This window comes from Rutilus rutilus (assembly GCF_951802725.1).
Source record: "Rutilus rutilus genome assembly, chromosome: 19".
Taxonomy (NCBI): Eukaryota; Metazoa; Chordata; class Actinopteri; order Cypriniformes; family Leuciscidae; genus Rutilus; species Rutilus rutilus.
In genome coordinates, this window is record NC_140232.1 from 32,210,058 (window position 1) to 32,237,443 (window position 27,386).

Consider the following 27,386-nt stretch of genomic DNA (forward strand, 5'->3'; position numbering starts at 1 on the left):
AGGGATTCAGGGTTTGGCTGGATGTAGATGTTTTATTTTATTTTATTTTATTTTATTTTATTTTATTTTATTTTATTTTATTTTATTTTATTTTATTTTATTTTATTTTATTTTATTTTATTTATTTTATTTATTTTATTTATTTTATTTATTTATTTTATTTTATTTATTTTAATATTTTATAGTATATTTTATTTTACATTTGATCTTATTTTATATTTTATTATATTTTATATTTATTTTATTTTATTTTTATCTTATTTTATATTTTATTTTATATTATTATATTTTATCTTAATTTATTATACTTTATATTTTATTTTATTATATTTTATTTTTTAATATTTAAAATGCTATAGATATACATTTATATATTATTTATATTTTATTTTAATTGATTTGTTCATTTAAATGTATTTTATCTCATTTTATTATTATAATTATTATTATTGTTATTATTTTGAAGCTCTTAAATGTGTGTAATGGACTTTCACATCAAAGCTCAGGATAGTCACTAGCGAATGATTTGGGACTGTGTGTGTAACACTGTTTTGTGTTGCTACCACTGTACCAGCCAATCAGTGTTGTCTAGATGTATAGTCACATGACATTTACAGCTCAGGCGATTGGCTCAAAACCTCATGTACCCAGAACTGAGCACCTGTAAGCAAAGATGGGAGCACGCAGGTACAAACAGAACTGTTTACCATTTAATTTGACATTTTTTAAAGAAAAAATATACATTTTGTAAAAAGTAAATGAATTACACTTTTAATTGATAGGGTTTGAGAGAATTCTAAACCAAGACGTGCTTGTTGCTCTTTGATATTTTAAAGCAACGTGTCTGGTGTATAGACGTTGAATTATTATTCTAATTTAAACAAAAAAATCTTGGTTGGTTTAGGTCAGTGGGGTGGCGTCACTGTTCGCTTTAGGTTCATACCAGAACATTCTCTCTTGTCGTTGAAAAATGACTCATCCAGCAGTTTTCAAAGGAGTCGAAACATGGCCCAAAATACCCCGGAGTGAGTTTTAGTCCTGTATGTCGAGGGAGTTCAGGGCCAGGGGTTTTTGAAAAGGCAATGTCAGAATCCCAGCACCACGTGGAGAAGATCTTTTGGCAGGCGCACGAACCCCCCGCAGGGAAAGATCCTGACTGCTGCTCATATGAGTCTTGCATTTTACCCTCCAATCAACATCACCTAGACCTTTCAAAACTCAGTATCTCTGGCCTAAAGTGATGGAGCTAGATGTCACATGGTTAGAGAAAGAGATGGGAAAACATTTAAATAAAGCAATAAGCCACTCAGGGTCATGCATTATTGTGATTTTTACAGCAGAATTATAGAGCTTTTGTACTTGGATTTATAGTGAATAATGGCATATGCATTTGTAATGGGACATATTTCAATCGTTTTTGGGTCTTTCTTTCTAATTTATGTGTAATTGTGTTATTTTACTATAAGTTTTATGTGATGCAGTGTTTGTATTTTTTAGGCCAAGACAAATTTCCCTTTGGGACAATAAAGTATACCTGAACCTTAACCTTAACATATAAAGGAAAGCAAACTGACTAAAGAATAGAGGAATGGCTGGAAAGTATGCATGGCAGGGCAGCCTGGCATGAAATAAATGTGAGAAAAAAAAAAATAGAGTTTACAAGATAATATATACGTTTGCATTTGAATTTTTTTTTGTGTGTGTATCATAATTGATACATCAGTCTTTTATGGCTCATATAGTATGACATAGTGAGAATATGGAGCTCATGCACCTCAGTTTTATTCAGAGGCCCAAACTGAGCAAAAATGTGCAATTTGCTGCAGATGCTAATATTTATATGGACAAAAAGACATGTGTACCACAACCTGAAGGTGTGTTTTTAGAATTATACTAAAAGGCCTTTTACTTGCTAAAAACGTATAAACTATCAATCAGACAAAACAAGGAATGTTGTAGATTGTGTGCGGCAGAAAAAGCATTTTGCGACAGGAAGATTAAAGTGCGAGAAAATGCATTTTGCTTTGTTCCCGCATGTCTGGAATCCGCAGGCTCTGATTGGTCGCAGGGGGTCCTGGTGACCGGCCGTCATGTCAGTATTGACCCGTGCGGAATGATGGACGCGTCTGGAGGAAAATTATGGGGTTGGAGGGGGTCAAAGGTCACCGAGTGCTGATTGGCTGTTGAGGGTTCATCATTGATCCAGAAGGACCTTCTTTGGAATTCATGTTATACACTTGCAACAGTAATTCGATTTTTGTTCATAAATAACTTGCCCTGTGGGGTCATTAAGAGCCCATTCCTGTAGAGATGTGTAATGTTTGTCTCCATGAGATCATGACAGTGGGTCTAACAATTGCATTTGATTTTATGCACTTATTATTTTTGTCACGTGTTTTGCTTTTTTAAAGGACTGTGAGTACGAAGCGATGCTGAATTACACATTTAACCCAGCAGACCTGCATCTGCACTCAGTCCGAGCTATTGTCTCAGTTCAAATAAAAACACTTTTTTTTCCCCTCTCTCTCTCTCTCTCTCTCTCTCTCTTTCCGTAATTCAGTCACACCCGATTCTCTACCCTTTTATCCACTCAAATCAAACCGCTTTTTCTTCTTTTTTTTCCCTCCAACCCTACATGTAATTTTTCAAAATCAAAGCACAAACGTTTCCCCGTGACCTGCCCCTCCCTCCCTGTGTTTTTGCCCCATTGGGTTTCGACGGCAACTGAATTCAAATCCAAACTCCCACCCCATGTTTTCATCGCTATGGCAACATGAGAGAATTAAGGGGGGGGGGCATTCCATTCTGTTCTCATTGATGGACAAACACTCCGTGGCGGGAAAGAGTTCAGTGTCCAATAGCAGCATTCCACTTTGCTTACACGTCATGTGTGGTGAGTGTTGATAATCACACAATCAATGTGTGTGTGTGTGTGTGCGCACATATAAATTTGTTCAACGTTTGATTGAATGCATGCTAGTCCATTTGGTGTTTGTTTTCCCCATAGTTCCATATTCAGCCAAAGAAAACTGGACATTGCAGGAAGTTGTTTTGTTTTTTGAGAGAGAGAGATGGTCACATATATTTGTGGAACATCCACCACACCTGCTGTCATAGATACACCCTGTTTTACCCGCGTCTCCTGCTTTAATAACCACCCTCCCCCTCTGACCCTGGATCAGAGGAACCTTTAATGACAGTAAACACACACACCGGCTGCCGCTCTGTGAAAAGAGCGCTTCTGAAGGATGAGATCAGTCAATTATTATCTGTGCAAAATCTCAAACACTCCCCACAGCAGCAGCTCTGAGATTAGACCGGGCTTAATTGTTAGTCATAGTTAGCCGTTTATACTGTGTGGTGGGTTTGAAAAAATAACCCCTCAGGCGGTGAATTTTGCTTGATTGATTGTTACACTGTTCGTGTTCAGTGGAGCCGTCACCTGCTGAGGAAATGACCCTGTGTTTAGAAGTCAGGATTGCTTTTGTTATTGCTCAGAGGTTGCTCTTTTTCGGACTTAATGGAGTCTCAGTTACACTACTGTTCAACAGGGTTTTTGCAAGGATGCATTAAATTGAAGTGACAGTAAAAGAATAAATGCTGTTCTTTTGTACTGTTCATCAAAGAATACTGAAATGCATCAGTTTCCACAAAAAATATGAAGCAGCACAACTGTTTTCAACATTGATAATAATCATAAATGTTTCTTGAGCAGCAAATTATCATATTAGAATAATTTCTGAAAATTCAGCTTTGATCACAGGAATAAATTACATTTTAAAATTCAAATAGACAGTAAACAGTATAATATTACCTCTAATAGTTCTGTGTTTTTGATTGAATAAGAAACGTCGTATAAACCCCACACTTTTGAACGGTAGGCTTTTTCTCCTTGAAATATCAACATTTGTCTCGGATGTTTCTTCCAAAAATTCCTTTTTTTGTGCTTTTTTCATCTAATATTTTATTTTAGGTCAGTAGTTGTCATACAGCAACAGTAAAGAGCTATAAAATAAATGTGGATAGCAGCTCAGATCCTTTGTTGCGTTCATTCTGAAATCTCTGGCTTTTGATTGCAGACTTTGGCCATTCAATCCCAATATTGTATGGAAACAATTGAGGTATTAATAGATATCATTTGTGGTCTATTTGATGAATAGACATGTCAAGCAGAGAATATTGCAGCACGTTTGATAAAAGATAAAGAGATGTTATAATAACACTGACTTGTTAGAACAGGGCTTCAGTTCTGCACTTTATATATAACTTCAGTCCGCCGTTAACTTTCAATTACTGCTGTATGCCACACATGGTCAGAATTGGATGTTTCCTATTGGTTAAGGAGATATCACCTAGATTTGTACTTTGTCTAAGGGATATTCATATCATCAGCACAGCTGGTGTGAGAAGAGTTACACACTGAAGTTAAGTACTTGAGTTTAGGGGTTGTGATGCTTGACTGAAGTCTGGAGGTGCAAATCTAGCGCTGGCACACCTGTACGCATCACTGGAGGGTTCAGCGGTATGTCAGACTCCAGGTGTGTTTGGATTAGAGTTCCTCAGCTGTAACGTTTCTGCATTAAATTGTCATGTATTATTTCCATACTCTACGCAGGAAGCGTGTCCCATCACAGAGGAACTTGGCTTACTTTCAAACTCCGACGGCTGCTTTCCAGCCAAGCGGAAACACACACACACACACAGCCGGCATGCACTGCGTTATCAGTGTGTCATCATTTACTACACTGGAATTTGGGAAAAGCAAAGCACGATCAAAATAGATGGGGAGGTTGAGCTTGAAAAACCAGATTTGAATATCCAGACGACACGCATATCCCCTTTCAAAGAGTTTCTGGTACTAGAGTAAAACTGTTTCTATTGCTTTGAAAGCGATTTGATTGTCTGGCTGCTCCTTTCATATCACATTTCAATAACTCGTGCTAGTGTGGTTTTGTTTTGAGTCTGTGGATATGAGGAAAACAGCTGACCATGTTACATCATGCGGAGAGATGTTCAGATTTCCATTGAGTTGAGCTGCTCTTTCCACATGTTTCCACGTGCCTGTGCAATAAACAAAAACAGGTGGTGCTTTTCACTCCGTGAGCTGAAGCATTTTTTATTTGTCTATCCCCTGGTTTCACGGACGGGTTTAAGCCTAGTCCCAGACTTTAATGCATGTTTGAGCTGTTTTAACTGAAAGCAACTTGCACTGATATATCTTAATGTGTCATTGTTTTGTCTCAAGATGCACACCAGTAATGTTTTTTTCCTAAGGCACGTTTATAAAAGCTACTTAAATGTCCTAATTGAACTAAGGCGTAATCCTGTCTGTGAAACCAGGCCTATATGATTTTGTTGAGTTGTGCATTGCATTAAAGGAAGACTTCACCGATTAGCATTAAGCTTTGTATCAGTAGAAACCCGGTAGTATTTTCGAATGACCGTGCTTCCCTCCGTCATGTCCCCCTGACACGAGAGATTTCTGTATTGTGTGTCTGGAAAAAAAACTCAGATGATGCAAAAATCTTCATTTAGCTCATCAGAGGCTCTTCTGTCCAGAGGCGAGAGACTCCAGCCAGTAGGAGGAGCTCGTCCCGCATGTCTTCAACCCACCCATAGGGGGATCTCACGATAAAACGCCGTCTTTTCAGTTTCGAGTCGACTAGTAGCCTAGTTGTATCATTTCTCCCAATACTGTCCTCTGTAACCGGTAGGCATGGCGTGGGAGTGGCCTCGAATGGCAGCGAAGCAAGTGCATTCTGGGAGTTGTTGTCTTTCATCCACATGAGCCAAAAATAAATTTTCTGGCTTTTGTCAGTCTAGAAGGCACCAACTTCTAAAATAATTTCACATTTCTACTACATAAATGACCCAATTTAAATACACATTCATCTTTCCAGCGATGAAGTATCCCTTTAATCAATTATATAGCATGAATATTACTGTTGCTTTTATGTAAAATTTGATTAGTCAGACATTTTCACCTGGTGAAGACAAAGCGAGTGGAAAATATTCAGTAAAAGGAGGCCATAACAATGTTCTTTTTTTATGTTGTAAAACTCTGCACTGTAAAAAAAAATATATATATTTGAAATATATAAGTTGTAAATAAACATCAGAATAACTTACAATTCTAACCTCTCATCTGTATTCAGTATTAACATATTAAATTCCTCATTGGCTTGTGAAGTAACAGGGCTAAAATAATCCCATTTGGATGTAATGGTTTGCACTGGTTGTTTCAGGTATGCATGTGGTTTTTGTAATAAATACTGTGTGTCGGGGAGAATTTACATTTATGCATTAGCCAGATGAAAAAAGACCTTGCGTTGCATTCACTGGGAATCAAACCCATGATCTCAGAGTTGCTTGAGCGTCAGTTTTGTGTGCTTTCTCATTCTTAATCACGCTGAAGTACTGCTGAATAATCGCTTGTCTCTTTGATTTCCGGGACAGGTCGTGTGTCATTGAGTCGTGGCGCGTCTCTCCTGGTGGATAAGTTGACTCTGGAGGATGAGGGCTGGTTTGAATGTCGAATTCTCCTGCTGGACCGAACCTCGGATGAGTTTCAGAACGGCACATGGAACTTCCTTTCCATCTCAGGTGGGATAAGAAACGATTTGAGGTTGTTTCTTCTATTCAAGCGTGCATTAATGGTTTTGCATGTCAGAACTATTCGTTTATAAAGATTCAAATGAAGTGATGAAAAATGAATTCTTTCCAAATCAGAATTTTTGATTTGTGTCCATCAAGTAATTTTAATTCACTGTATTATGCAAAATTGGAAATTCCAGATGATTATTTATTATATAAACGTCCTGCGAAAAGTAATGTGATCAGAACATACAGCCCACCCCTAATGAGAAACAGACACAAAACTATGTTGCATGTCAGCTGTGTTGCTTAATCCTTAAAAGTAATCTTTTGACAATTAGGTTCCATAGAAAGTGAACATGCATTTGTTTAAGAGCATGTATATTTTATAATGGTGCTCTAATGTTTCATGTTCATGCCAATAAAGCAGCTGACATTTTTGTATTCTTACGAAAAGGATTAAACGTCTGATTAAAGCAGCATCTGCAGCTCATATAAAAGGCTTTGTTGCAGTGACTAAGAGAGAATTGTGTAATCCGATCTCATATTTCCTGACACTTGCGTCAGTGTGTATGATGCAGATGCTGTTTTGCTGTTATATCAACAGAACTCGAGCATTTTCATCAAAAACTACTCAAGCTCTTTGACTTTTGCACTTTCTGTTGCTTACAATCTTTTCACATTGAACTTTGTCTCACACCTTCAGGATGACTATCATGCCTTCTGAAAACTCACACACTCTCTTCTTCTGACACCCAAACACACACACACACTCCTTCAGCACTGATGTGTGAATCCTGTGAAGGGCTCAGACTGGCTTTTAGCATCTGACCGTGTTACTGTAGCATGTACGAGCGATCAGAATGAAGACAGAGGACAGAAGTTCACGCTCACAGTCCGAGTCTCTCCAGTGCGGCCTGTTTCACGCCCATTATATGCACAGTGTCAGCTTACAGCGGTTTTAAAAAGCTGTCATTGTGTGAGTGTGCTGGAAAACAAGTCTTTGTGTTGACAGGGTTATGGGGAAATAAGATGCGTTTAGGGGTTTTGCCTCACTTGCAAATGTCCATTACATAATTGCATTTGTTACGCTTTGAGAAAGTTAAAGACTACTCTACTGTGAGCAAGTGTAAAGCAATGATTTTAGGTCCTTAAAGGGATAGTTCGCCAAAAAATAAAAAGCCTAAATTCAATCTGTTCATTATATAAAGCAATTGTGTCTCTTCAGAAAATTTTGACTAAATCGCTCAATTCATTTGGATTAGTTTTAAGATCTTTTTATGAACTTTTTAAAGTGTCAAAGTGGTAGTTGCGTTGCTGTCAATAGTGGAACAGAAAGCTCTCATATTTCATTAAATTTGTGTTTTGAAGATGAACAGAAGTCTTACGGGTTTGGAACGACATGAGGATAATTAATAATGGCAGAATGTTCATTTTTGGGTGAACAAAACCACCCAAGCACCCTTAAGTGCTGCAGTATGTATCGGTGACCTTATAAGTATCAGAAAATAATATTCGTTATTATTGTATCAGTCTAATTAGTCTGATATTACAATCGTCTGCCTGATTAAGCCAATATTAAAAGTACATATTAAATTAATTAATTTAATATTTATTTATTTTTGTATTTAAATAAACATTTTTTTATATTATTATTTTTTACATAAAAATATATATATATTTTTTATTCTTATATTATTTTATGTATTTATTCTCTCTATGAAAATGGTTTTGATGGTTATGTCTGCTGTAGCTCCTCCAGTGTTCATAAAGACTCCTCCTGCCTTTCTGGAGGTCATGTTGGGTGAATCTCTCACCCTCCAGTGTGATGCTCATGGAAACCCGAAACCCATCATCATCTGGAGAAAAGATGGCAGTGCCGCTGAGGAACAGGAAGCAGTTCAGGTACACAGCTTTTCAGTTGATTGTTAATAGGGCTGCCGCTGCACAATATATCGAAATGATTGAAACATCGCAAATGTATATATCGCGATATGCATATCGCAACGGCTTGCAATAACTGGGGTCATGACCAAAAGACAAAGAGAAAATCACTCACTGCTCTTGGCTGAATAACTTTTGTAGCTTTAATAAGAATCAGTATATATTTAATTCATACAGTGAAAACTGCAGTGTTTTATTTTTACATGTGATTATTCAGTTTCTGTTGTTAAATAACCCTAATGTAGGCCTTCCTGAACCCTGTGGTTTACACTGATGTTAAAATAACACTTCTTATGCCACAGTAAAACACTGATGTTCACTTTCAGAAGTTTAGGGATGTTTTCTTGTCACACAAAGAATGTGAAACACATGTAGGTTATATATTTTTAAAGATAAATTAAGTTTATTTTACACACTTTAAGCATTATCGTATCGCATATCGCATTATTTAATGAGTTATCGCATATCGCAATTTTCTTCAATATCGTGCAGCCCTAATTGTTAGTTGACCGACGGTTCATAAAGATAATTTATATTCAACAGCAATTCCAAATCAACCCTGTTTGCTTTTCTTAATACATGTATTATTCATGAATCCCTCCCCTCCACCCACCTATCTCCATTCTGATATACAACCAACTTTTCATTGTGCAATTCAAATCTACATCTCTACATTTTAACCCTGATTGAATATCCTGTTTAACTCAGATATACATTGTGATTACAGAAGCACGATGACTTGTGAATCACGTTTCATGTCACTTTGGGCTGTTCACATTTTCCTCTTTCGACAGTCTCGTTTACCACCTAAACATTAATTTCCCTCAACAGGTACTCAATGAAACCTTGTCTTTAGCCAAGGTTACCAGGGAAACGGCAGGAATATACAAGTGTCACGTATCCAATTCAGAAGGGAACCTTACCTACACCACCCAGCTGCAGGTCAAAGGTCAGTTACACACCACGTCTTGTCCACGTGGGCGAAGAAAGCCAGCAGCTTGTAAATAGGCTTGCAGGGTATTAAGTGTTTACCTTAAGCAGCATTTGGTATGAGAACATTGGAGTCGTTGATGCAGTTGGATTTGTGTGCATAGTCAATAACCTTAATCCCAGCTTCATATGGTTTGCAACTGGCTTGGTTCACATTAAGAACTGTTGTGGCTTACATTTAGCTCAGAAAATATGAACTTTCTACTATGCAATGGCCTCTATAAATCAGATTTGAAAGATTTTCAGCTCCAAATGTGTGTGTGATGTGCACCATGAAAGATGATAAACAAAAAGGCATCAGTGAAAGTTCCTCAGTTGCATGATGATAAAGAATATTGTATTTTTTGTTGATCACACAACTGCAAAGCGAATGCTAGCATTGCAATTCTGGTTTATTCATAAAGTATGTCATCTTCTGAGCATTGGACAACAGAATGCTATAGTTTGTGGTTGAAAACCTAGACAGTATCTCGCATTAATTTTTTTCACAGCATAAGATTTTAGAGTGACTTTTCTGGCAAACTGTAGTGTAATGAAACGGACAAACACTGCCCTCTTTTGGTGGTAGTGCTTTAACACAATGCATTTGGCACTTAAGCCTAAATCTCACGCCTGAACAAACAACCTTGTCAAATCCAGACGCCCATAAAAGCTGATTACATTTTATGCATTCAGTCTCACATGCATGCTTTTATGCGTTCTTTTGCTTTCAACCAGGTCCTCCAATTATCATCATTCCCCCTGAGGACACCACTATGAATATGTCCCAGGATGCAATTCTGCAGTGCCAAGCAGAAGCGTATCCTTCTAACCTCACATACGAGTGGTGGAAACAAGACCAAAACGTGTTTCACATTGAGTAAGTGACCTACGATTACAAGAGCTTAGATAACATTATTACACTGGAATTCTGATTGGACAATCACAGCATTCTGCCATCAAATATTATTGTATAATTAATGATGCGTTATTTTCACATAATTACGATCAAAGCTGAAAATGAAACATTCATTTATTTATTTATTTGTATTGTAGCCTCTAATTAATTAGGGTTAATTACATTTATTAGAAATAATATTAATAGCATTTATTGTCATTGAACTGTATTGTTCAGTTATGGACTACACTAAAAATCTTTACTTGTAGTGTTGTCTCTGTGTCTTTATTTTCTGTTTGCTGATGCATGTTTGTGTTTACAGGGTTCTGAAATCACGGGTAAAAATCCTAGTGGACGGGACACTCCTCATTTCAGGTCTTATACCTGAGGATTCTGGGAATTACACCTGCACACCCACCAATGGTCTGATGACTCCGCCCTCTGCGTCTGCCTACCTCAAAGTTAAACGTGAGTGCTTTGCAATTTATTGGCTCTAAATTCTTTCTTTTTGAAATGTTATAATCTCATCTTCATGTATGCCAGATAAAGGCAGCAACAGAAGATTATAGATTCAAATTAAAGGGGTCCTATTATGCTTTTACATGTTCAACTTTCTTTAGCATGTAATGCTGCTTTTTGACCATGAAAAACGGCTTCAAAGTTACAAAGCACAAAGTCCCTCCAAAGGGAGTTTTTCCTCTATATATATTCTTATTCTGAAACGGCTCAGTTGTAGCCTTGCGTTTTCTTCCGGGAGCGAACATGTCACAGTATTCCTCATTTAAATAATTCCCGCCCAAAGCATACGTAAAATAAAGGGGAGGGGCCTGGTTGAGTTATTTTGTAGTGTTTTCCAAACACACTTGAAGCGCTACACCAATCACAACACACTGATTCAGCCGACCAATCAGAGCACATTGCACTTTTCAGAAGGAGGGGCTTTTCATTGAGACAGGAACTAAACAGAGCGTTACTGACAGACTGAGAACAGAGGAGCTGCAACAATGTAAAATATGTGAAAAATAATGTGTTTTTTAAACATTCAAGCATGAAATCCTATTCTTGTAGATGCCAAAAACAAGGCATAATAGGTCGCTTTTAATATAAATGCCTGATTTTCTTAAAGACCCTGCGCGAGTGGTTCGGATGCCCCGTGAAACTTATCTTCCCGTGGGAATGAGGGGAAAGATCGAATGCCCAGTTCAAGCCGAGCCCCCTATGCTGTATGTTAATTGGACCAAAGATGGAGCGTCCTTGGACCTGGAGCAGGTACTGTGTATATCATCAAGCATCTTATTTAATTGTGACCCAATTGTGACATCATTTTATACTCTTCATCTTGATTGGTCAGTATCCAGGATGGATGTTCAACTCAGAGGGCTCAGTGTTCATAACTGCAGCAAATGATGATGCAGTGGGCATGTACACCTGTACAGCCTATAACAGTTACGGGACCATGGGCCAATCAGAACCTACCAAAGTTATCCTGAAGGTGAACACCATATCTCTAGAATGGAAAATAATTTGACAAGTCACCACATAGTGAAATTCATTATTAATGACTGACCTGACACCTGAGTTGCTGAGAATTTATTTGCAATCTGGTGGTCCATAGGACCCCCCTTCATTCCGTGTCTCGCCCCGTGCCGAGTACCTACAAGAAGTAGGTAGGGAGCTGGTGATACCCTGTCAACCTGAGGGAGACCCTGCCACTAATATCACATGGATTAAAGTAAGTTGTTTTTTAGTTTTTTAATCCCAATAACCTTCAGATGACCATGATTTACAACTTGCCATTGCAAATATTTATATGTGTGTTATTTAAATGTGTGTGTTTAAAGGCTAATATACTAGCAGACGTGGATTTAAAGCCTCAAATGATATAAACATGCTTCACTCAAGTTTCTTTCTCATCTGCTTTAGGTTGGTCCCGCCCCTCGCTCTCCGTTTACAGTCCTATCCAATGGCTCTCTGGTTCTGCGTCCACTCAGTAAGGACCACCAGGGGGCGTGGGAGTGTCTTGCCACCAACCGTGTGGCCACTGTCAGTGTGGCAACCACGATTTTAGTGCTAGGTGAGAGGAACAGGGAATAGATGCCTGTTAATAAAAAGAACCCGTATTTACCTATAGAAAAACAAATGAGACAGAACTTAAATCTATTATCTGTTCTGTTTTCTTCAGGCACAAGTCCCCATGCTGTTACCTCCGTGTCTGTGGATCCAGGGATTAGTCAGGCCAATGTGTCCTGGGAGCCAGGCTTTGATGGAGGATACACTCAGAGATTTACTGTTTGGTAAGTGACCTCAAACTGAATGCATCGGCTGCACTAGATTTGTGTGTGTATCTTATTCAGTTATCTTTATTGTTTAGTTTTACTATCTGTGTACTGTTGTTGTCGTCTTCTGTCACCAAGACAAATTCTTGTTTTTTTTGTTGCATTTTGTTCATTTAAATACACAGAACTTAATACTTGAAAGTTTAAAATACATATTCATTTGTTTATATGTTATTTTTCAACTTTCAAAATGAAGAATCGTGTTCAGTAGCATTGTCTTGCTGTATCACTGAAATGATTTTGAGAATCATTGAATTTTAGTAGCATTTCAATCGACCACTGAATTTTTGAATTGTGACTATCAAATCATAATTCTCTCTTTATCAGGATAAAGCCCACTGTGAAAGGAAAACATGAATGGGCATCAATCCCTGTGCCAACATCGAAAACTTCCCTGCTGGTGACGGGTCTGCAAGCTGTCACTAGTTACCAGTTCAGTGTTCTTGCCCAAAACAAGTTGGGCTCTGGCCCCTTCAGTGAGATTGTCACCATTACGACACTGGGTGAGCAACATTTTTTTTTTATATATACATGCAAATCATGCACTTTATGAAGTCTCCAATTAGCTCTACACATGGGTCAATGACGTGATGGGTCATTTTTTTGTCCAAAGGCCTTAATAATAATAAAAAAACAAATATATGTAAGTATGTAAGGTATGTAAGGTAGTACAACTTGATCTCTTTTACTGAATAAAAAAGGTTTTAATTATATTTTACTACATATAAAGGTATTTTAAAGATTTTGAAGTGTCAAAAGGTCATTCGGTAAAACCTATATAGTAAAGATTTAAATGGAATAATATTGTTTTTAATAACTAAAAGGAACTACAATAATACAAATATAAAGCAGATAAGGCTCTTTTTTTTACATTTCCCCTTTTCTCCTTTCCCTGTGCAATGTTTTACTTGAATATGTTGGAGTGTTTAGAGTAGTCCAATAAATGATTACATTTATGAGATCAGTGATAATTTTATTTAATATGTCTTCTGTGGTACACACTGTATACTATCTCAACATCAATGTCAAATCAGTTTTTAACTTTCAAATCAGTGGTTAAACCGAATGCCTTTTTTGGTGACAAATTTTTCCCATCTTGTAAGTGTTAATTGATTGTACAAACCACAAAATCTTATTGTTAACACCTAGGTAAACTAAAAAATGGTTTCAAATATAGTTATATCTCCATTCTATTTTTTTACACTTTTAAAAACCTTATTCGTCAATGACCCGTATACAGACACGTATCTTATACATGGTAAGCTTTAGACTGTCTATAGTTTCTTTAACAAATCTGTATTCCCTTATTTGATTCAAAGCATTCCCTGGTGGACTATAAAGTTATTCCAAACCTATGGTCCAAGATTTATGATGTCTAAGGTAAACTTAATGTTTTTTTCATTGCAGCACCTCCAACAGATGCTCCCAGTGTGGTAACCAACATTGAGGTGTTGCTCCCTCCCACCTTGCTGTCAGCCAATCGTACATCACTGGGTGTTTTGCTGCAATGGGTGCCACCTCTAGAAGAGTCTCCACCATTAACTTCATTTGTACTTCTAGCAAAGCGGGGAAAGGGGGAGTGGGTCACTATAGACAGAGAGATTGCTGTCAACGTGACCGAGTTGATTGTACAGGGACTTGTTAAGGTAAAACGTTTGAAATATTGGGAAAATGGCAGCTTGGTGTTGAATGTCCCTATTCTATGCCATTCGTCTTCACTTCATGGTTCATTTTCTCTTCATTTATTTCCACAGGACTCCAACTATGAGCTGTGTCTTCTGTCTCGCAGAGATGGACTGGTTAGTGTGCCCAGTGACTCAGTTGTCATCTCTACTGAAGGTGAGGCTAAATCAGAACTCGATATTTTGACTTAAAATTGATATATATGGCTTTTTGAAAGAGTTTTTTTTTCTTTTCTTATGGGGCTTGGAAAAACTACAGACTTAATAAATATAATTGAATATTAATATGATTTAATATGATAAATATTAGTGGTTCAACAGTTCACAAACGGTTCAGATCTTACGTTTTTGGATTATTTTTTGGATCAGCAAGAAAAAAATGAAACTATAAATAAATATATTTATATATGGGTCAATGACGTGGCGTGTCAATTCTGGTGTCCAAAGCATATTCATAATATTAAAAATGTATACACTTTTAAATGCACTTCATTACAGTTTTTTTCAGTCGCTAACAAGCGTTTGTCCAATCAGTGTTCACATTTTCAAAACTCTAAACACAATTAGCACAGCATCGGTCTTTTGTGGCCATACCATTCACACATTTCTTGTCGTTTTCACACAATATGCAGTCAGTGAACACATTTCCACAATGCTTACATTTTCTTAACAGACAAGCTATACCTCCCAACAAAATGATGGATTGTTTTTGTAGTATTTACAAATGTTAACACACAACATCCCACAATAGCAAAAACAATATTCCAAACCTTAGATACAGTATGGACTGCATTTATTTATTTACCATTTAAATTAACTTTTACCATTTTTGTAAATTTCATGATTTTAGCAAAATGTGATTTTGATTGCTAGCAAAATGTGTTGCTTTTGATCAATGTCATGAAGAAACAAGCTTTTCGAGTCCATATGCATCTTCCTGGAGTAATGATGCTGAAAATTCAGCTTGTCATCACAGGAATAAATTACATTTTACACAATTTCAGAAATCATTTATTTCAAATTGTACTAATATTTCACAATATGAAAGTTTATAAAAACCTCTGCTTCTGCAATGATATCAGTTCAAAAACAATATATCAGTGAGAGTCAAGGAGCTACAACGACAATATGTCCAGGTAATAGTGTACTGTATATTCAATTCAATGTCCAGTTCTATAAGCTTTGCACTTTGCAAGTAGGTAACCTACACAGTAATAGGTTACAGTATAGTATACAGTAATGACATGATTTACATAAACTTTGTTTTGAGAGTTATGGAATTGGAGGCCAGCCAGGCCCCTCATGAATTCATATACTACATATAGATGAGGCAGGATTCAATCTGGCCAAAAGGCATCAACCTGGACAAAATGTAATGTGAAGGTGGAAGGTTTATGACCATCAGCCACATGACCAGATGTCCCTCCTTGAAGCCATGGATGCTGGCTCCAAGGGTGGATCCGACATACCAAGCAGTTTTATCCCAGGTGCATCGCCTTGGATGATATCAGCTGTGATCTTGATGAAAACATGTGGCTTAACCCTAAAGATCGCAGAGATTAGATACAGTAATTTTGTGTCGGGTTTTGTTTTTGTTCAGAATGCTCTTGTGTGTTTCATGGATATTTTGTTCACTGTAAGCAATACTGTAAAACTTTTTCTGTTCTATCAAACCGTGTTTCTACTGTACCTCCTGTAGTAAACAGTAAAGGAATAAAAACTGATTTGCTTTTTACTGGAATGCTTATGAATGTGAACAGTACTGTACATGTGGACAGTTCCCAACCAAGAATTTAGTGTAAAACGGTGGATTGCACGTTTTGCATGCAAATACCTGTAAAATCTGAAACATAAAAGTCTATGCAGTTTTAGTAATGTCAACAATAGCCAGTATTTTGAAACCTGGTGTACTTTGATTGAGTGCATGTACCTTGTGAAGTGAAAACAAGTGTTATTCTTTGACAGAAAAATGTCATTTTGAGTCAGATTTCCAGTGTTTTGGTAAAGTTAGTGTGTGCAGAGAAACATGTGTTCTGTTTTGAAATGAAGAGTTAGTATATATTTAACTAAATGTGTTTTTGAGAAGACAATTAACCATTTGGCCAATTGTGTTTTGTAGGTGTGAGTCTGTGTTAAGAGTTTAGAAAAAGTATCTGAAGTATGGGTAAGCGCTTGTTAGCGATTGAAAAAAACTGTAAATGACTCAACTTCCCCCTCTTTAATTACTCATGTGAGAATTCATTATAAATTATTAATCTTTAAGGAACTATTGAGCTCAAAAGTCCCAAAATGTCATTCCAGGTAACTGTCCCGGCTTAAAATCTGAATACAAAAATACGACAAAAATGTAAAAAATATAAATAAAGGTATTTAAAATCTACTTGGGCATTATTGCATTGATGCTTTCAACGATACCTACAAATATAGTAATAATACTAAGCTTATTTACATTTATATAAATATATATATAGCTTTCCATTTATTACTTAAAGCACACTTTTCTAACTGTAGTATTCATTTCAGGTACAGAAATGTAATAATTAAATGTAAAATAACACTATAGTGTTCGCTGTATAAATTTAATATAGCTTAATCTTTGTTAAAGCTTGTTGTTTGAATAACATTAATGACATTGACAACAACAGGTGTTTATTGGCTGCTGTCACTTTAAGACCTAATGCACGGATCCAATATAATGATACACGTCCGATTTCTTTCTCAACTCTTTATGTTCGCTTAAGACAACAACTGTGTTTACGAGAGAACTTGCCTAGACAGGTATTTTGACATCATTTTGTGTGTGTCCATCCAAGTGCAAAGAGAGGCGAAAAAGGAATCAATCCAAAGATAGCAAGCGAGTACCGAATTAAATTCTTTTTTGCCTCTTTTAGTCCTGGAATGGTTTAAAATCTATTGAATGTGTAAACTGGTAAGACAAAACACATACAAAGGATAAACTTTCACTCTATGGTGGTTAAACTTGCAATTAATCCGCAAATCACATGCGTGCTGAACCGTGGGGCCTGGTCTGTATGGATCACGGATCAACTACGATCCGTTTAAACCCTAATAAATAAAAGGTTCAAGAAGTCCGAAAATGTAATATTGGTATAAATGAATTATGTTTAATTGTTAATTGATTTATTATATTATTAGAAGGTAACATGTAATGTGTGGCCCTAAGGTATGGAGATGTATCCGGCAGCACCCAGTCTCCTGGCCTTTGTTCCTGAGCCCCTGCTGGCTGGTGTGATTGGGGGTGTGTGTTTCCTGTTTGCTGCCATCATCCTTTCTCTGGTGACAGCCTGTGTTATGAACAATAGAAGGGGACAACGGCGAAGGAAAAAGAGAGATGGTAAAAGCAGTGATGAAGATTGTTGATTTTGAATATGAAATTTTTGTTGAACAAAGTACACCCCACTATAAAAACATCTTAAATCTTTTTGCATGCTCTTGAAGTCATTTGGGGCTGCAACATTCAGATACATGTATTGTGTACTTAATGAAGAGTTAAAACATTACTCAAAAGACTTAAGTCAATTCCTTAAGGCCTTTGATGCATTATCAATCACTATGACCATATAATGCCTCAAAGACTGATACTTGACACATTTGAAGTGATGTATTTGTTCTCAGCCATCAGTGGTATTGTCATGCATGGCATCTCTGTTTTTGTTGAGGCTGCTTTTGTTTTTGGCACTTTGTCATCTTATGACTCATTATCTGTGGCATGTTATGAACTTTGCACCCTCCCCACCATTTCAGATATCCCCTCTGCCTTCCAGAAGAGTTCGTCTCCACAGTAAGTGTCCTTCCTTGCTATGCATGTATCATTCCTATGCTTCTCCATCTTTGTCACTGTACTACAATGAGTTTTTGAAATGACAACCTGAAGGGATGATACATTTGTTTCAAACATCTCTCTATTTGTTCCCTAATTGTTCACTTGTCTTCTTTCTCCTCAGAGCTCACTCGCCTTCTGACAGTCCCGACAGTGTGCTGAAGTTAAAACTGTGCCCTCCTTTAAACTTCTTCCCCAACTCATCCTCTTCTGATCGCTCAGACCGTTCCTCCTTTGATAAAGGCAGCCGCAGTGAGTACCAGGATCAGAGAAAGCAGCTCCTGTCCTCATCCTCTCCACCTCCACGCTACACCCTGTGTGAGAGCCACTTTGGTGGATCTCCCTCACCCACATCTGCTATTGAGTGCATAGCCAGAAGTCCTGATGGCCGCTTCGTTATCCAACCTGACCTAGAAAACTCCATACCAACCCACATCAAAAAGAACCTCAAAAAAGAATTCCCACAATCACCTGGTAGAGGGAGTAACGATGGAACTTTTAAAGAGTCCAACAAATCAAATCCTGTAAGTTCAGAGAGGGATGGACAGAGAGAGAATCTGTCAGCATTGACGGTGGACCCTCCAGACCCAGAGAGACCCCATCACTCCCCTGGCAGGGTGAAGGCAATGGCCAGAAACTTTTCCCGTCATGGCTGCTTCTACTCTGATGATGAGCAGGGCTGCTCTGAGGCCTTGTTGGAGAAGGCCAGTTTTTATTCAGACTGCAGCGAAAAGAGGGTGAGTGACTCACTAAAAAAATGCCGGAGTGCCAGTCATAGGGAGGACATATTTCCCAGCTTAACCAGGAGAGCCCGAGCTTTGGAGAGAGAGAGGCTGCTCCACCAGGCACAATACCAGCCAATCAATGGAGACAGCCAGCTGACAGAGGACAGCACTATGGTAACTCAACTAGATGGTGAAAGAGAGAGGGACAACTTAAGCAAATGTTTAAAGCTGGTGAAGGAACGTGAGCAAATGGAGAGGGAGCTAGAACACTATACGGCCAGCCGAAGGGTACAGGCACATGAGCAACAACAGAGGCGGGCCAAGTCTGCAAGTCCCTTAAGAAAATGGACAGGTGATGAGTTTGAAGACCCTATTTGGAAGCCCCAAGATATACATTTACGAGAAAAAAACAGACCCAGAAGCCTGGCCCAGCGTGTATCGGACTATAGGAGGGGCTGTTATTTTGGCAACACCAGTAGTCCCTTGGAGAGACTTCCCTCTTCGTCTTCCTCACACATCCAGTGGGACATAAGCCCTGTGACATCCCCCACCAGCCTGGTGCCAGTGCAGAGCCTTTCTGAAGGGAATACACCTCATTCACTTTACCCTCACACGCGTCAACAAGGCATTGCCGATCTAGAAGATTCATTGGCAACAGACGTCTCTCGCTCACCAGCCACACAATATACCTCTCTCTCACTTTGCTCTCCTACCAGGGACATACCCTCTCCCAGTAAAACCAACCTGAGTGGGGCACAAGCTAGACACCCGGAAAGTCACCTGGAAGAGGAGCAGGAGCTGCCCAACAGGACTTTAGTTCAGGAAAGTTGGTTGCAAGAAAGAAAAATGGAAAAAGAGGCTCCAGCATTTAGATCAACATCCCCTGCTCGTTTGAATCCTCAACCATCTGAGCTGCACCAAATGGTGGCAGGAAGAGACAGAGATACTAGTCCTAACCGACATTTCCTTGATCCCATGATTCAAAGCGTCACAGACACAGAGGAAGTAAGGGCCGTTCAAAAAGACAAACTGAGTCATAATCCATCAGGTTGCTCTACATTGCCCTATGATCATCAGAAAGCAGGAGCAAAAGTAAAAGTGATAGTAAGTGGTGATTCCAGCTCCATATTGCCTTACAATGAGCAAGAGAAAGAGGGTATCAGGGCTCGATCCCGAAAGAGTGACAAATGTGTCTTCAGTGAAAGCCCTAGTCGAATATCACACCTGACCCTGTTGGAAAATGAGGCAGGAAGTGATCGGTCAAATTTATCGAGAATTTCAGAATCAATGAAAGCTAAGCTTGCTCCCCAACCAGACCGGATGTCCCCACTGCAGACCAGCACTATCCTGGAATACCTGAGTCTTCCGGGTTTCATTGAAATGAGTGTAGATGATCCTGCAGAAGTTACTGAGCCTTCGGAATCTGTTGAACCCAGTGTTAAGCCAGAAACTAGGGCACAGTTAAGAGATGAGCCTGACGTTGTTAGTTGTATTAGTCATCACAATGGGGCTGTTCATGACCACAGAACCCTGAACGTACCAGTGGGACACCATAAACCTGGAAGTATTCCGATTTCTGACCGTTGGTCACAATTAGAGGCACAAGATATATGTGTTAAATCAGGCATCTCAAACACAATCAAGAAAGGTTTCTCACCATCTAAAGAAAAGGAAAAGAGTTCTGAGCCTTTGGTTTCTCAGAGTTTAGGGCCTCAAAAACAAGAAGTTACACAGCATGGTCAAGCACAGACATTAATTAACACGGCTAAAAGCATGGCAGCAATTGTTTCCAAATGTCAAGACTCTATATCTGAACAATATCAAAGATATCAGGCTCAGGGTGACCGGACAAACATGATATCCTCACGGATCTATCCAGGTCCTATGCCTTTCATGAAGAAATCAATCAGCACTGGTCCCTGTAGGACCCTCTCTGGAGTCGGGCAACCACGTCAATTCCTTAAGAAGTCCATTAGTTTAGGTTCTAGATGGGAACATTTTGAAAATCCAAGAGCTTATATATCTGAGACTTGTTACAGGGATAAATTTCCCCACCCAGATATAAGGCTCAAATCTTACAGTCTGGGTCGTACCCCTGCACGCTACTATCCCATGTCTGGCCCATCATGGCGAGGGTCGGTGCCCTTTCAACCTCCTACCAGCTACAGTTTAGAGAGACATAAGCATAATGAGAGATCTGACATGACACCTCCCTACCACACACCTGTTCCCTCAGTCCCAGATCCACCACAACACATGGAATTGTCCCTTTCTTCCAGGCGAGAGTCAGATCCACGTCGACAGGCAGCGGTCTTTCAGGATTTCTCTAGGTGGCCACTGACTTATCAGGAAACACTTAGGTCAGTTCAGCATAAGTATGTCCCACAAGAACCTCCTCGACCTTTTGTTCCAACCAGATCAGTGGCCAGGGTGGACTACCTGCAACCTGCAGAACACAGAAGGTATCCACCAAGGCCTTTCCTCCCCAGAGGTTACAGCTGGCCCTCACCATATCATACATCCTTCCCCCTACGAGAGCAAGACATTCCGAGAGAGGTGGACAAAGGGATGGGTGCAGTTAGGGGCTGTACAGAGACAGAAGGCCGGGATATAAGAGGTGATGGGGGCAGAGCCAGTTACGCCAGCCAGAGCAGTGGAAGGGGTAGTGTGGGACCGTATGGTCACCTACGCCAGTCTCTCTCTATCACTCCAACCTTACTCAGCTCGCCAGAGACCACCGAAGAGAGCGAGAGGCTCAGGACAGATAAAGACCTGAGAGAACGGAGGTCCAAAAGGTGAAGCTGATACACATATACATGAGGCAAGACCTCAGCACAGACAAACTAGAATAGTTCCCAATGTCTTATTTTGCTTATGTACAAAATGACAGTGATATAAATGTGTATAATCTCACTATGTATTGTTGCATGTGTGTGTGTAGAAGAAATACCTCAGTAGATGAAAGTTATGAATGGGATGCTGCGGAACAGTCTGTGGATCTCGACATCCTGGAGGCCATGAAGATGGAGCGGCCCCATGCAGGCTTTGGGCGAGGCAGGGAATTTAGGCAAGAACGCCCCCGCTCCACCGCTGGCCTCCAGGACTTCCCGAGTAAACGTAAGAACACTTGAGCTTGTCTGTTTATTTCCCACATCAAATATAATGGCAAATTAAGTTTTCCCTGAACTTTATCCATCCTCCACCTCCCCCTCCTTTCCTCTCCTCTCAGGCCTGTACACCATCAGCCCTCCCTTAGTGTCCCAGCCTCCTCAGCACCGGTATGGTCGTTCCCTCAGTGAGGCTCGCTTCAATGCCCTGCGACAGGAGTTCCAGGAGTACCGCAGAGCCCAGGAATCCTACTCCCGAGACCCCTGCACCCCCCCTGACCCAGACTCTGACTCCAGCTCCGCATTGCTTTGAAAACCTTACCTTGGTCCGTTACCTCCCTTTGATCAATCCGTATTGAAGTTTAACTTGTTTTAGTTAGGTTTTTTTGTAGTTATGGATTTCCCTTTGTAGGGACAAATGTCCACAGAGCTGATGTTTGACTTACAGTACATTGTCTGACAATACAAAATTCTGAAAAGTGCTATATTACAATTTGGCCTCAAGAACAGGATTATGCTAGCAAAATTGTATAAAATGCCTCACTTATTCCCATGTTAAATTCAATTTAAAGCCAGTTTTATTTGGTCCTTATGTAGGCAACTAACTATAATCCCTGTATTTATATTTCCAGAGCATCCCAAGGAAGGCGACAAATTGGTTTCGAGTAAAAACCTAACAAATCCCGAGAAAGCAAAGGATCCAGACTTAAATATCATTGACCAGCTTTGATGTATATTCATTATTGTCATTCATTACGCTGTAAAGGTGCGTTCAGCTCCTTCTGAAGTTTTTCCAAACTTGAAATATGTATAGTATGTGGAATATAGTTTTTTGTATCACTGTCTTTCGTTCACATTCACTGTCTAGACTAAAAGACGAGCTTTCATAAATTACAGTTTTACTGAAATGTATGATTGTTTTTATACAGGTTTTATAAATGAAATTGATATCCATTGTGGATAATGGACACTCTAGAAATATAACTACTTTCAAAGGGTTTTGTTACATTCTCCATTCAGCCGAACCAAAATAACAGTATGGCATAAAGTCTGCTTTGACAATCAGATACTGCATCCAAGGAAACGTATATTTCAAGCAAATGAAATATATAATGTTGTATTTTACATACATGTATATATGAATATAATGTTGCTGTGTTTGTTTACCATGTGTATATTTGAGCACCATTCATCTTGGAACTGAATTCATTTTAAACCCTTTGTCATTATAATTTAAAGCAAAAATGAAGTGCCAACATTGAGTTAAGAGCTTAGCTGCCTTAACTCTCGATCAAACTCTCCTCGCAATTTATTTGTACTCTTTACTGTAATTGACTTTCCCAAACAGACATTTTTTTGCAGCTAGCTCACTCAATCTTCTATATTTGTTTTGCTTTAATGCAAAGAACTGTGGATGTATAAAATGGCTTAAACAAAAACATAGACGGCATCTTGGCACATGGAAACATGGATCTTGGCATCCTTCTATCACTCTTGGTCAGTCTGTGCTTAGCGATGTAAATTTTGTAATTCTTTTTTTTTTTTTTTTACAAATGTTCATGAATGTTTTGAGAAAACATTGATCTATCTTATATTTAAGATGCTGCTGTACATTTTTGTAATACATTTAAAGGTTTTTTGACAGAATAATTTTTGGTTTTGTAAAAAAAAAAAAAAAAAAAAGTTTTATGTATGGTCTTATATTTGTTTTTTATAAATGTTGTCACTCATTTTTGTATGATTTGTAAAATAAAATGTTCCACTGAGAAATGTTATGTTTGTGAGAGGTTTCTGTGAACAATCATCTACTTCAGAAATAATAATAAAAAAAGTATATGGTATGGCTAGCCTACATGTACAGGGGTCTGACACCAACATTGCTATATAGGCCTTATGCACCAGATAAACAAGCTGTCTGAACTAGCTCTGTATATTTCTATGGCATCGCTGTCGAAGAGTAATTAGCGAATTGTGGAAATCGGAAGACAACACAACATGCGTAATGCTGAAAAGTGGCGGTCCTACATAAGGTCTATAGGCTATACAAAACACATTACAACACAGGAGTTGCATTGCATGCTTTTTTATTTATTTATTTATGTATTTATTTACTCTCTGTATGTCCACATAATAGCGGATCGGGTCAACCCAAAGTTAAGTGTGAAAGCCTTCTGGTGTCTTGCATCCCACGAGAATCACTTGGCAGTCATACGCATGACGTGCTTGACCATGTTCCCGATGCCATCAAAGATGTAATGGTAGTGGTAGTCGGTCTCCCACATGAAGGTTGGAGTGCTGATCACCTTGTTTTTCTCATCCACATAGGCCTCGTGAGATGGGCAGTTAAGGGAAAAATTATGTTTTTTTTTAATTGTCATGACATCAAGTTGACATGCATTTAGAGAGTTCTTGCATCATTTAAAGTTTTACACTAATAATGCTTTCGGTAAAATATGTTACAAATGCCAAAATCTCTAGAAAACTTTGTCTCAGTGAAAAGATATGTAAGGTTCGCGGGTGTTGTGGCGGGCCCCCATGCTCTTGACCGCCTGCACCATGCTGGTGTTGGGCCAGCGGCCCCAGCGGCTGGTCTCGTCACGTTCGTAACCCATTGTGACTTCCAGACTCGGCAGCACCCGGCACGCCAGGAGAGGAGCCATGCTGGACAGACTGAGCCAAAGAGAGCCGGATTCAGCTCAGGTGAAAGATGTTTAAACATTTGAACTGAATCATATTCAAATATACAGCAGAGACCACTATTTTACATTTTTGTAAATGAACATTTGTCATAACATAACAATTTGAGTGAAAAATGTAGATGAAGCAAGGACATCTGATCCGTCTAACCAAAAGAAGTTTATGTGATCAGAGTCGCTAATTTGATTAGTGACCTAGAAACGGTGTGGAATCCTAGATTGTTCTCCTTCACCCCTCGCCCTCGGTACGCACTATACACAAGGATTCAATTCAGATATTCACAGTTTTAATATTTTAAAGTCGGGTACCCAATGGGCTTGCGCGCGCGGTGGAACTCCTTCATAACTCTTTCCACATCATTATTCAGCTTGCAGTCTTTACCATCTTTGCTGAAGGTGGACCTGTGAAAGTCAGCAGAAATGTTTAATCGTCATATTAGAAAGGTATTAGAAACTTTTTAGCAATAACAATTCAGAAAAAAAAACTGCTTGTTTGTCTTTCCCAGCTCATATCAAGCAAACACGTCTCGGAACCTTGAAGGAACTTTCTCAATTTAGCATATTATATCAAATGTTGAGTATAAAAAGGTGCTGAAGTGCATTGGGCTCAGACGTGGATTAGTCTCATCAATCACCTGTATTTCCACTTGGACTTAGCCATTTGTTTGCTAACAGTGAAACATGATAAGAGGATTTTCGCTCCAGGAATAGTGATAGATCTGGGGTGACAAACAATGAAATAGCCAATCCACATGTAATCTGAGGGTCATCAAAGTTTAAGTATGTGCAGATGGACTCGGATGGTCTCTTCTGTCAGGACAAGGCACTTCTTTTGGGATGCGTTCAATTTCTGTTCAAAATCATTTATATTTGCTTTAGTGTAGACCCTCAACTATAAGACTGTCTCTCTCACAGGTTCTTGACTATTCCGTGGCCTCCGGGGAAGATGACGGCATCAAAGCTGCTGACGTCCAGTTTGGACAGGTCGTTCATCTGCATCGTGCCCTGACCGTGGCTGAATCGAGCAGACTCCATCATCACGTTCCTGCAGAGAGGGAACAGTTTGCTATCAGCCATGGTACTATGTTCGTGTTTAAATGCTACTTCAAAGGATACCATGGTACACATCCAAAAACCATTGGTTAACAAGATGGGGTTTTTTTGTTATAAAATGGTCATTTGAAAAGCTGTGTAATTATAATATTTCATGATAATGATGTCTACCTGTTGTCACTTGTAGAGGGCTGCATCTTCATGTGGTCCATGACGTGCATTTGCTGCTGGTTTGGAGCAAAGATCTGAAAGCGGGCTCCATTGCGGCTCAAGTGGTACATGGTGCTTTAAAGAGACATACAGCAGTGTGTATTCATCACCACTCTCTAGAATACTGGATGCTGATTGGTCGAAAGCAGGATTCTGTGTTCAAATACTTTTCATGCTCAGACGCTACCAGGTAAGTTTCACACATCACTATAAACCCCTTCAGCTTCAAATCAATATTTATTTGGTAAGTAGTCTTGTAATAAGAAGGATAATGTGCAGTCATTATCTCTAAATAAAGTCCTGATGACCCTGTCAGAGTTTATTTTGTGATAATGACAAGGTGACTGTACGTTATCCCTTACATAATAACCCTAACACAGATCAATACATTCTCTAAAGATATACTGATAACACTTTACAATAGGGTTCCATTTATTAACAATGAACAATAATTGTGAAACCTTTAATAATCTTAATGTTCATTTCAAATTTTTGCTACTAATACATTATTAAAATCAAAAGTTGTATCTGTTAGTATGACTACAGTAACATATGTATTGCTCATTGTTGTTAGTTAATGTATTAACTAATGGGACCTAATAAGTGTTACTTAACTAACACTAACGAAGCTTAATAAATGCTGTAAAAAATATATTGCTCATTGTTAATGTTAACAAATGAGATATTGACTGTAAATGAAACTTGTTTTAAGGTAGGCCTCTATGTTCAAAAAGCCCAGAATAATGATTAAAGGAAGTGATGTTTTGAAGTGTACACTTGCTGTATACTTACTACGCGGCCTCATGGACGTCAGTTCCATCCCACCAACCACAGCCTGAGAAAACCTTCAACAGCAGATCCAGTCACATGTTCAGAACCAAACAGACACTCAATACCAAATGCTGTGCTCGTGGCATTTTGTGTTCTTACCACGGCGATGTTGGTGTTGCCCCAGTTCCCCCAGTCTCCCCCATGATGCACCAGGCAGGCGGGTTGGCGCGCCAGCATCGTCGCTGCCTGCTTGGCGAGGATTGCCCGTGATGCCAACATGATCACACTGCTGAGTTTCGAGATCAACCGAGCGACAGAGAGTTGTGCAGACTGAACTCAGTGCGTCCGATCCTGCTGCACGCCAGGCCCGGCTCTTTTATACTGTTTTATATGTTGCATGTGGGACGTCACTCTGTAAGCTAAGTTTCTGAGAAGATAAGATACTTTGTCTGAACAACTCTTTTCCTTTCTTCATTGCTTATCTAATAATACCTTCCTCAATTATCTTATTACCTTAAGTCATTTGGTCAACACCTGTTGATGCTTTGCTGGGGCTGCGG

General features: G+C 38.9%; 2 protein-coding genes across 2 annotated transcripts in view; one reads left to right on the plus strand and one right to left on the minus strand.

The window, feature by feature from the left end:
- Positions 1–23,759, plus strand: part of igsf9b (immunoglobulin superfamily, member 9b) — a 49,278-nt gene extending 25,519 nt beyond the window's left edge. Inside the window, exons 4-22 of the mRNA XM_084389125.1 lie at positions 6,457–6,603; positions 8,348–8,499; positions 9,370–9,487; positions 10,246–10,387; positions 10,728–10,873; positions 11,532–11,674; positions 11,757–11,897; positions 12,021–12,137; positions 12,329–12,479; positions 12,588–12,699; positions 13,069–13,244; positions 14,149–14,387; positions 14,496–14,580; positions 17,608–17,778; positions 18,189–18,225; positions 18,389–21,784; positions 21,931–22,106; positions 22,219–22,422; positions 22,729–23,759. Coding sequence (XP_084245251.1) covers positions 6,457–6,603; positions 8,348–8,499; positions 9,370–9,487; positions 10,246–10,387; positions 10,728–10,873; positions 11,532–11,674; positions 11,757–11,897; positions 12,021–12,137; positions 12,329–12,479; positions 12,588–12,699; positions 13,069–13,244; positions 14,149–14,387; positions 14,496–14,580; positions 17,608–17,778; positions 18,189–18,225; positions 18,389–21,784; positions 21,931–22,106; positions 22,219–22,409 — 5,840 coding nt within the window. The 3' untranslated portion in view covers positions 22,410–22,422; positions 22,729–23,759. The remainder of the gene's footprint in view (positions 1–6,456; positions 6,604–8,347; positions 8,500–9,369; positions 9,488–10,245; positions 10,388–10,727; positions 10,874–11,531; positions 11,675–11,756; positions 11,898–12,020; positions 12,138–12,328; positions 12,480–12,587; positions 12,700–13,068; positions 13,245–14,148; positions 14,388–14,495; positions 14,581–17,607; positions 17,779–18,188; positions 18,226–18,388; positions 21,785–21,930; positions 22,107–22,218; positions 22,423–22,728) is intronic.
- Positions 23,760–23,840: 81 nt separating this feature from the next.
- Positions 23,841–27,302, minus strand: gatd3l (glutamine amidotransferase class 1 domain containing 3, like). The gene is made up of 7 exons (XM_084389126.1): positions 26,986–27,302; positions 26,848–26,900; positions 26,017–26,130; positions 25,706–25,837; positions 25,102–25,194; positions 24,601–24,766; positions 23,841–24,426 (listed from the first exon to the last, which is right to left on the minus strand). The coding sequence occupies exons 1-7, from the start codon at positions 27,103–27,105 to the stop codon at positions 24,292–24,294; spliced, it is 813 nt and encodes a 270-aa protein (XP_084245252.1). The 5' UTR covers positions 27,106–27,302; the 3' UTR covers positions 23,841–24,291.
- Between the last annotated feature and the right edge of the window lie 84 nt (positions 27,303–27,386).